The sequence below is a fragment of the Procambarus clarkii genome, chromosome 68 (assembly GCF_040958095.1).
Source record: "Procambarus clarkii isolate CNS0578487 chromosome 68, FALCON_Pclarkii_2.0, whole genome shotgun sequence".
Classification (NCBI taxonomy): Eukaryota; Metazoa; Arthropoda; class Malacostraca; order Decapoda; family Cambaridae; genus Procambarus; species Procambarus clarkii.
In genome coordinates, this window is record NC_091217.1 from 5,223,046 (window position 1) to 5,232,552 (window position 9,507).

At 45.3% G+C, this 9,507-nt stretch overlaps 1 protein-coding gene across 1 annotated transcript; it reads left to right on the forward strand.

Moving 5' to 3' along the window:
• The first annotated feature begins 3,217 nt into the window (after positions 1–3,217).
• LOC138355618 (SUMO-interacting motif-containing protein 1-like) lies at positions 3,218–7,920 on the forward strand. The gene is made up of 3 exons (XM_069310932.1): positions 3,218–3,802; positions 4,286–4,366; positions 7,900–7,920. Exons 1-3 carry the CDS (start codon positions 3,218–3,220, stop codon positions 7,918–7,920), a joined length of 687 nt encoding a protein of 228 aa, XP_069167033.1.
• The last annotated feature ends 1,587 nt before the right edge of the window (positions 7,921–9,507 follow it).

Consider the following 9,507-nt stretch of genomic DNA (forward strand, 5'->3'; position numbering starts at 1 on the left):
TTTAATATTGGGTTATCCAAGATCATGGAAGGTTAATCCTTGAGGGAAATCGGTCAGGAGTTGTTATCTTAAATTGCGAAAAGCTGATTCAGGTCAGTCTCAGTTGCCCCAGGATGGTCGAGGATGACCTAGGCTGACGCAAGGATGGTCGAGGATGACCTAGGCTGACGCAAGGATGGTCGAGGATGACCTAGACTGACGCAAGGATGGTCGAGGATGACCTAGGCTGACGCAAGGATGGTCGAGGATGACCTAGGCTGACGCAAGGATGGTCGAGGATCACTTAGGCTGACGCAAGGATGGTCGAGGATGACCTAGGCTGACGCAAGGATGGTCGAGGATCACTTAGGCTGACGCAATAATGGTCGAGGATGACCCAGATTAGTCGAGGATGACCCAGATTAGTCGAGGATGACCTAGGCTGACGCAAGGATGGTCGAGGATCACTTAGGCTGACGCAATAATGGTCGAGGATGACCCAGATTAGTCGAGGATGACCCAGATTAGTCGAGGATGACCTAGGCTGACTGGTTGACACAATGATGTCCAGAGTTGGCCCCAGGTCGGTCAAGGATGACCTTGACTGACCTCAGGTTATTCGAGGATGACCTTGAATGACCCCAGGTTATTCGAGGACGACTTGAACCAAGGTTGTCGTCAGAAAGTAAAAAAAAAAAGAGTCATTACAGGTCACAATCGTTTGTCCAACAACGCCCTAGATTGACCCTCGTTTCCTCAGGTTGACCCTGAATTACTCCAAGTTGATCTTTAGGGGTCTCAAGTTGATCCGAACCTGACTTAAGTTGATCCTCAGACAGTGATCAATCTTTTTAATGCTTTTATGTGATATTATTTTTAAAGCTGTGTATGACGTGTGTGTGTTTGTGAAGCATGTGACTACAAAGTAAATAAATGTTGAAGAAATATGTGTTTTATTTCAAGATTCTTTTTTCCCTTAAATATTAGTTGGAGAAAAATGTATATAATTTACTTTGTTATTAATAATGCTGATGTAAAAAGTCAATTTAAGAAAAAGGGTCGATGATAATATGCAATAAAATATAATATTATAATAAGGGAATGGATAACACCTCACCTCTCCCCCCTAAGTCAGAGGGGTAGTGGAGTGCACCCCACTAATTTGGGATTCCTGTGGGCGTCTTTAGCTCAAGGATAAGGATAAGCTCAAGGATATGGTCACTGGCAGAAGCAGAGATGCTTCTGCTTCCAGTGAGAAGTTGAGGTCATGTACTTGACCCAATAAGCAGGGGAGTCTTGGCTGGTGTCTGTGTATCGTACACAGGTTATCATGAGATGATATCGGGGCTTTTTCGTGTCCCCGCGGCCCGGTCCTCGACCAGGCCTCCACCCCCAGGAAGCAGCCCGTGACAGCTGACTAACACCCAGGTAACTATTTTACTACTAGGTAACAGTGGCATAGGGTGAAAGAAACTCTGCCCATTGTTTCTCACCGGCGCCCGGGATCGAACCCGGGACCACAGGATCACAAGTCCAGCGTGCTGTCCGTTCGGCCGACCGACTCCACTGGACTTGACAAAAAACTGCTTACTTTCCCCCCATTTAGTGTTTCGACCAAACTACGAAACTACCAAACGTAAGACACACGAACGGGGCCATTACATAACTATGCCCCCCTTGCATCCCCGTAACGCCCAAAATTATAGAATGAGCATTTGGGGGGCAATGCTCTTTAAGATTCGCTACCTGGAACAAAAGGTTCCAAGTAGCATGGGCTATGGCGAGCCCCTAGTGGACGGGGGCAAGAAAATGCAGTGGTTTGGGGGCTCTATAGGCTCTGGCCACATGTTACGTCTGCCACTATTCCTGCTGTATCCTGTATCCGATGCAGCTGTTCCTGCTTCTGCTGCTGCTGCTGCTGCTGCAGCTATTAACGCTCTTAATTGAATTGCTTCGGATGCCTTTGCTGATGCAATTTTTTGGTGATATTGATATAGTCGAGATGCTTCTGTTGGCTGCTGCTCCGTGATCATGTTCACACGGTGGGTGGTGTTGCTGGTGGCTACTGTTACTTGATAAGTGTTCCGTCTCTGTTCACTGTTCCTGACGAACAACACACTGATCAATGTGTTGATGTAGTTTGTGTTGCTGGGGGGGGGGGGGGGGGGGGGGCTGTTGCTGCTCCTCCGGTGGGTTAATAGTGGTTGTTGTTGTTGACGTTAAGGCTGATATAATTACCTAAACGACTACCAAAAAAAAAAAATCAGTTGGAGCTGTGAGAAAGACTCGAACCCGTGCTTCTGGGGACTCCCAAGCACACGCCTCAGACCACCACGACAGGATAAGAAAACCAAAGAGCAATGCAACCTGGAATTCGCCTGAATCCTCCCTCTAGGGTTCCTGAGGCTTCAAATGAGAGTCGAATCAAGAGTTACGAACACTCCCTTCCCCCCCCCTTCCCCCCCCCCCCTTCCCCCCGCCTCCCTACGCACTCTGGCTGTAAGCTCTTACGAGCCTCGAACGATTCTCTTCAAATGCACAAAGAAATCACATTAATGTGATGTACCACTTGAATGTGACTTAGCCAGTTATCCCGTAGTTAGGTTATTTGAGAGAGAGAGAGAGAGAGAGAGAGAGAGAGAGAGAGAGAGAGAGAGAGAGAGACAGAGAGAGAGACAGAGAGACAGAGAGAGAGAGAGAGAGAGAGAGAGAGAGAGAGAGAGAGAGAGAGAGAGAGAGAGAGAGAGACAGAGAGAGAGAGAGAGAGAGAGAAGATACACAATATACATTCCAAGTACAATTGAACGTGGAATTCCAGTGTCACATGTCGTAAGAATAAGAACAAAAAGAGGGAGGGGGGACAAGAAGAGGAGGAGGGGGGGAAGGGAGAGGAGTGGAAGGAGAGAGAGAGAGAGTAAGGAGCAGAGGAGAAGAGAGAGCCGTGAATTTATTGGTGACTCGAAGCAGCTGGGACAACACAGATGAGATACTGTAGTGGAACTGCTCTCAGTGAGAGAGAGGGAGTGTGAGAGAGAGAGAGAGAGAGAGAGAGAGAGAGAGAGAGAGAGAGAGAGAGAGAGAGAGAGAGAGAGAGAGAGGGAGAGAGAGAGAGAGAGAGAGAGAGAGAGGGAGAGAGAGAGAGAGAGAGAGAGTGAGAGAGAGGAGTGAGAGGAACTTTACCATATGAACAGCTGTAGTGGTCGAGTTATTGGTCATTCGCTGATGTTGCTGTTCCCTCATGCTGCTACTTGTTCCTGAAGCTGCTTGTGATGCTGCTACTTGTGATGTTCCTGAAGCTGTTAGTGATGTTCCTGAAGCTGTTAGTGATGTTCCTGAAGCTGTTAGTGATGTTCCTGAAGCTGTTAGTGATGATCCTGAAGCTGTTAGTGATGTTCCTGAAGCTGTTAGTGATGTTCCTGAAGCTGTTAGTGATGTTCCTGAAGCTGTTAGTGATGTTCCTGAAGCTGTTAGTGATGTTCCTGAAGCTGTTAGTGATGTTCCTGAAGCTGTTAGTGATGTTCCTGAAGCTGTTAGTGATGATCCTGAAGCTGTTAGTGATGTTCCTGAAGCTGTTAGTGATGTTCCTGAAGCTGTTAGTGATGTTCCTGAAGCTGTTTGTGATGTTCCTGAAGCTGTTAGTGATGTTCCTGAAGCTGTTTGTGATGTTCCTGAAGCTGTTTGTGATGTTCCTGAAGCTGTTAGTGATGTTCCTGAAGCTGTTTGTGATGTTCCTGAAGCTGATTGTGGTGTTCCTGAAGCTGTTAGTGGTGTTCCTGAAGCTGTTAGTGGTGTTCCTGAAGCTGTTAGTGGTGTTCCTGAAGCGGTTTGTGATGTACATACAGTTATGTACTAAATAATGTTATCAGCTTTCAACAGTGTGACTTTAATTACGTGAGATATCAGCCAACCACGAGAGATAACAGATGTGCGATATCATAGATATAACAAATCCACAACATTAACGCCCTTTGAAACATTAATTTTCTAGTTAGATTAAGAAATAAGATTACAGAGGATTTCATACAACCTCTTCTATGCTAACTAGAATGTAGTGTGTTTGATTTAGAACTCACAGTCTATATATATATATATATATATATATATATATATATATATATATATATATATATATATATATATATATATATATATATATATATATGTATCTTCATTCTACTTTGCTCTGATGAAGGCGAGTTAAGCCGAAAACGTGTTCGGCTTAACGTGAAAACAAAAAGCTTAAAGAGAAAAAGACATGCAAATAGCTGCGAGACAGCAGTTAATTCGTCAATTGCCCCCCTTTCAGTCGTTACAGGAACCACAGTTACAGTTTGGTGGCGCTACAGACACAGCACGTCTGTGTATTAGGGCTGTGTCTAAGCTGAGGGTCAGCAGAACGCTACAGGAGTCCATTATCTGTCTATGTCTCCCGTTATCCTCGTAGACAGGTATTCAGGGCCTGATGTTAATTATTTTCCCCTCTGTCATGTTTCCCTGTCAGTCATGTTAAGACGGGAAGCTGTGTTGGGGTGTAGAGGAGGAGGTTATTTTCATTCTTGCCTCTTCTGTCTTCTTAGTTTTCTGTTATTATTGTTTATCTTGTGCTTCCTTTATTCTTTAATTTTCCTATTTTGCTTAGTTGTTTTCTCTTCCGCCTTATCTCTCTCTCTCTCTCTCTCTCTCTCTCTCTCTCTCTCTCTCTCTCTCTCTCTCTCTCTCTCTCTCTCTCTCTCTCTCTCTCTCTCTCTCTCTCTCTCTCTCTCTCCTCTCTCTCTCTCTCTCTCTCTCTCTCTCTCTCTCTCTCTCTCTCTCTCTCTCTCTCTCTCTCTCTCTCTCTCTCTCTCTCTCTCTCTCTCTCTCTCTCTCTCTCTCTCTCTCTCTCTCTCTCTCTCTCTCTCCCTTCCATTTTCACCCTTCTCTCTCTTCCATTTTCCTTTATATTTCCTCCTGAAACTATGAATATAATGGAACAGTTCCCTGTGTGTACTTCCAGGTGAGTGGTATATACGCAGGTAACCGGTAATTCCAGGTGAGTGAGTGGTATATACGCATTTATATGTATTTAATTAGAGAAATGCATTTAATTAGTAATTCCATTAAATTGGCTATTCGAACTGTGTTATTTACAGGCATTAAACGGCTCGTTAATAAAAGTTGTACTTCCGAGAAAGTGCCATTCAGGTCAACGTCTATTAAACGCAGTGGTTGTATACGTTGAGTGTTTGTTTAGACGTTGAACTGCGTCTAAAGTGGTAATTACTGAGCAATTGGAGGGCCGTACAAGAGCCGAGGCCTCGTCAGGGGGGTTCGGGGGGGATCAAAGGTCATTGCAACAACAAGGTTGCAAGGGTAGTGTTGTGGCTGGGTATACACCTGGTGTACTTTCTAAGAGGTAAACTCACAAGTCTTTTCTCTAACTCTGACGAATATCTCTGACGATATTCCCTGGTTTCCTTATTCTCTTTTCATGGATTGGTCGATTGTGCATCTGTTCGTGTGGTTTTGAAGGTGTTCTTTGCTTGCTCTTTCTCTCAATATATATTTCTCTCTCTCACTATCTCTCAAATACTAAGATAATATGACCAAATCCCTGGAAACACATACCGTAACTGACCCTATTTTTCGCTTGTAACAACTTGTAATAAAGTTGTTACATCTTGGCTTAACGTGTTTATGACGTGTTAGAACGTTGTTACAACTTGTTATATTTGTTCTTATAACTTGTTAGGAGGTGTTAAATCTTGTTCGAACGTTGTAGCAACGTTGTAGTTTAGCTGTGTGTTTGGCGGGCTAGGAGACTTAAACAATCGGAAGTTTTAAAGCATCATACGACAAAGAGTACTGGGAAGACGGGACACCACGAGCGTAGCTCTCATCCTGTAACTACACTTAGGTAATTACAAGTGTGGTGTCGGGACGAGCTGCGAATCTAATACGTTGTTTTATCATTTACTTAAGAGTGGAAACGCGCTTAAAAGTGTGGTGTAATGTAAGGAAATTAGCCTCCCTAGTTAAGTAGATCTTTTATTGGTAGAAATGTAATTGAATAGCGTCTAATTAGATGTAAAGATAATTCTTTGATTAATACCCCTGATTTGTATACAAATTCATCTATTTTTTAGTGTAAAGATCAATGAAATTGTTTAAATTGGCATGATGAATAGATGAATTTGTAAATAAATTCGTTTATTTTTTGTTGCAAAGATCAATGAAATAGTTTAAATTGGCAAGATCAGAGTTACTCCTCCATGAGGTACAGTGTTTTGTGTGTTTGTACTTCAGTCCTTTAATTAAGTTAATGAAATAGTTAATTATTTCAGTCCTGTAATTAAGGTAATGAATTAATTAATTATTTCAGTTTTGTAATTAAGATAATGCTATATTCTCTTTGATATTTGACGAGACGTAAAGACTATAAGCTTTTGTTATATGCTTATATTAAATGCTTTCTGACGTCAGGAATATCGTTTGGAATATCTTTGATTACTAACATTTTCTGTGGTAGTTATAGGTAGTTCTCTCTCTCTCTCTCTCTCTCTCTCTCTCTCTCTCTCTCTCTCTCTCTCTCTCTCTCTCTCTCTCTCTCTCTCTCTCTCTCTCTCTCTCTCTCTCTCTCTCTCTCTCTCTCTCTCTCTCTCTCTCTCCCTCTCTCTCTCTCTCTCTCTCTCTCTCTCTCTCTCTCTCTCTCTCTCTCTCTCTCTCTCTCTCTCTCTCTCTCTCTCTCTCTCTCTCTCTCTCTCTCTCTCTCTCTCTCTCTCTCTAGCTGACAGCTGAGTGGACAGCGTTTCGGATTCGTAGTTCTGAGGTTCCGGGTTCGATCCCCGGTGAAGGCGGAAACATTTAGGCAGAATTTCTTTAATCCTGATGCCCCTGTTACCTAGCAGTAAATAGGTACCTGGGAGTTAGACAGCTGCTACGGGCTGCTTCCTGGGGGTAACAAAAAGGAGGCCTGGTCGAGGACCGGGCCGCGGGGACGCTAAGCCCCGAAATCATCTCAAGATAACCTCAAGATAGAGTGTTACCTGTCCTCAGGCTGGGTTCAGTCAAGCGACGACAGAACAAAAAAAACGCATTCTGAAATTTTAACGCAGTGCGTATTCAAATTCTCCCCTCCCCCCCTCCTTCTTAAATCATATTAGTTCAAGCTAGACTGTGCTGAATAGTCATGCCGAACTTAGATTTCGATGGTTATAGGTTCTGTTGGCCATTATCGGGTATTTTCAGTACGTGGGTGAAGCATTTAATGCAGCCCGTCCTCACACTAGGCTGGTTAAAGCGGCGGCCGTCCTCCCTCAGACGTATTCATTAATTTTAACGTACTGTGTATTAGGAATTGTTTCGTTCTCATACATACATTAATATTATTATACATACAAATTTTATGCATAGTTAGGTTATGTTAGGTTAAGTTAGGTTAGGGTAAGTTAGGTTAGGTTAGGTATTTAGGTTCTGTTGACGATTATTTGTAGTACGTGGGTGAAGCATTTATGGAACTGTGGTTCGAACAGAGGACGTGAGCGAAGCACTTGTTCCGGAAGTGTTCGGACGTCATCAGTTGTGAGTCGTGTGTGATTCATAAACAGGGCGGTTTGGCGGCTGGTTTAACGAGCTTGGATCTTTGTATGCGAGGACGGGCCGTTTAGAGAGGTGGGAGACGAACAGCGGACGTGAACAACGCTGCCACTGCTGGAGCCAAGTGTACACGTCATCAGTTATGATGTGTAAAGGGCTATTAGTCCATAACCTGTGGGTATAGCGGCTGGATTAACGAGCCTGTGGCACGAGTGATGAGGAGACAAAGTCGCTCCACTACTGACATCTCGACTCTTCCTTACCGCTAACGAGCCAATTAATGGTCACTTTATTAAGCTAAGGTATACTTTATGTGAAGAATATACTACACTAATCGTTATATTCTAGAGTATATCTCACTACCGTTAAAGTATATCTGCTTACCGTGTGAGCATATCTGACAACCGGGTGAGTATGCGCCTGGGAGGCCACTGATATACCACATACCAGCTCCTTCACAGCTGTCTACCCGCACTTGCTGTTAATCTCTCTCACTCCCCTGTTATTAACACTGATATTCATTGTCTTGACATTTAACACAAGACTTGCTGTCTCCCAGGGTGGAGGGCCCTGTCTCCCAGGGTGGAGGGCGTGTTTCCCAGGGGGGAGGGCGTGTCTCCCAGAGTGGAGGGTCAGTCTCCCAGGGTGGAGGGCCTCTCTCCCAGGGTGGAGGGCCTCTCTCCCAGGGTGGAGGGCCTCTCTCCCAGGGTGGAGGGCCTCTCTCCCAGGGTGGAGGGCCTCTCTCCCAGGGTGGAGGGCCTCTCTCCCAGGGTGGAGGGCCTCTCTCCCAGGGTGGAGGGCCTCTCTCCCAGGGTGGAGGGCTTGTCTCCCAGGGTGGAGGGCCTCTCCTAGGGTGGAGGGCTTGTCTCCCAGGGTGGAGGGCCTGTCTCCCAGGGTGGAGGGCCTCTCTTCCAGGGTGGAGGGCCTCTCCCCCAGGGTGGAGGGCCTCTCTCCCAGGGTGGAGGGCCTCTCTCCCAGGGTGGAGGGCCTCTCCCAGGGTGGAGGGCTTGTCTCCCAGGGTGGAGGGCCTCTCCTAGAGTGGAGGGCTTGTCTCCCAGGGTGGAGGGCCTGTCTCCCAGGGTGGAGGGCCTCTCTCCCAGGGTGGAGGGCCTCTCTCCCAGGGTGGAGGGCCTCTCTCCCAGGGTGGAGGGCCTCTCTCCCAGGGTGGAGGGCCTCTCTCCCAGGGTGGAGGGCCTCTCTTCCAGGGTACAACGTCCCAGAATAACATCTGAGGGTATTTACCTCTGACCGCAGTCTTCCTGTCACGCGCACTCAAAAGTAAACTGCACTTGAAGAATACCTGTGCCCTCGTTCGAATCCTACCAGTCAGTAGGAGATCTGGATCAGAACCTCAGAACCACTCAGTGAGGTTCAGTCGCCGGGGGGGTGGGGGGGGGGGATCCAACCCTCTTGTTTTCTGTTCCAATATAAAATTATGAAGTAAACATTAATACAGAAAAATCAGTTGAAAAAAACAATGACATGAAGGCACTTTTTATCCCGACCCTGATAGTCTCGGAACCCCGGGCAATGACGCATAAAAAAACGTTTATATATATATATATATATATATATATATATATATATATATGTATATATATATATATATATATATATATATATATATATCCTTGACTTGTGAACTCAACACTGTTTAAATGTTGTACAGCCCGGAGCAACATAATATTAAACAGAGAACCTCATGTATTTGCCTTTACCAAAGGCAGTTATCTCGACTGAGGACGAGGTTTGATGTTTGTAGATTCTCCTCTCCCTCTGGTCCTCTTACTTTCCTTCTCTCTCTCTCTTTCTCTCTCTCTCTTTCTCTCTCTCTCTTATCTCTCTCTCTCTCTCTCTCTCTCTCTCTCTCTCTCTCTCTCTCTCTCTCTCTCTCTCTCTCTCTCTCTCTCTCTCTCTCTCTCTCTCTCTCTCTCTCTCTCTCTCTCTTCCCCTTCA

What these genes read in the sequence shown, in the direction of transcription:
- LOC138355618 (XM_069310932.1), top strand. Translation starts at nt 3,218, where the DNA reads ATGCTGCTACTTGTTCCTGAAGCTGCTTGTGATGCTGCTACTTGTGAT. An exon ending in TTAGTGGTGTTCCTGAAGCG is followed by an intron (nt 3,803 to 4,285) that starts GTTTGTGATGTA and finishes CCCCCCTTTCAG; the next exon opens with TCGTTACAGGAACCACAGTT. An exon ending in GGGCTGTGTCTAAGCTGAGG is followed by an intron (nt 4,367 to 7,899) that starts GTCAGCAGAACG and finishes GTTATATTCTAG; the next exon opens with AGTATATCTCACTACCGTTA.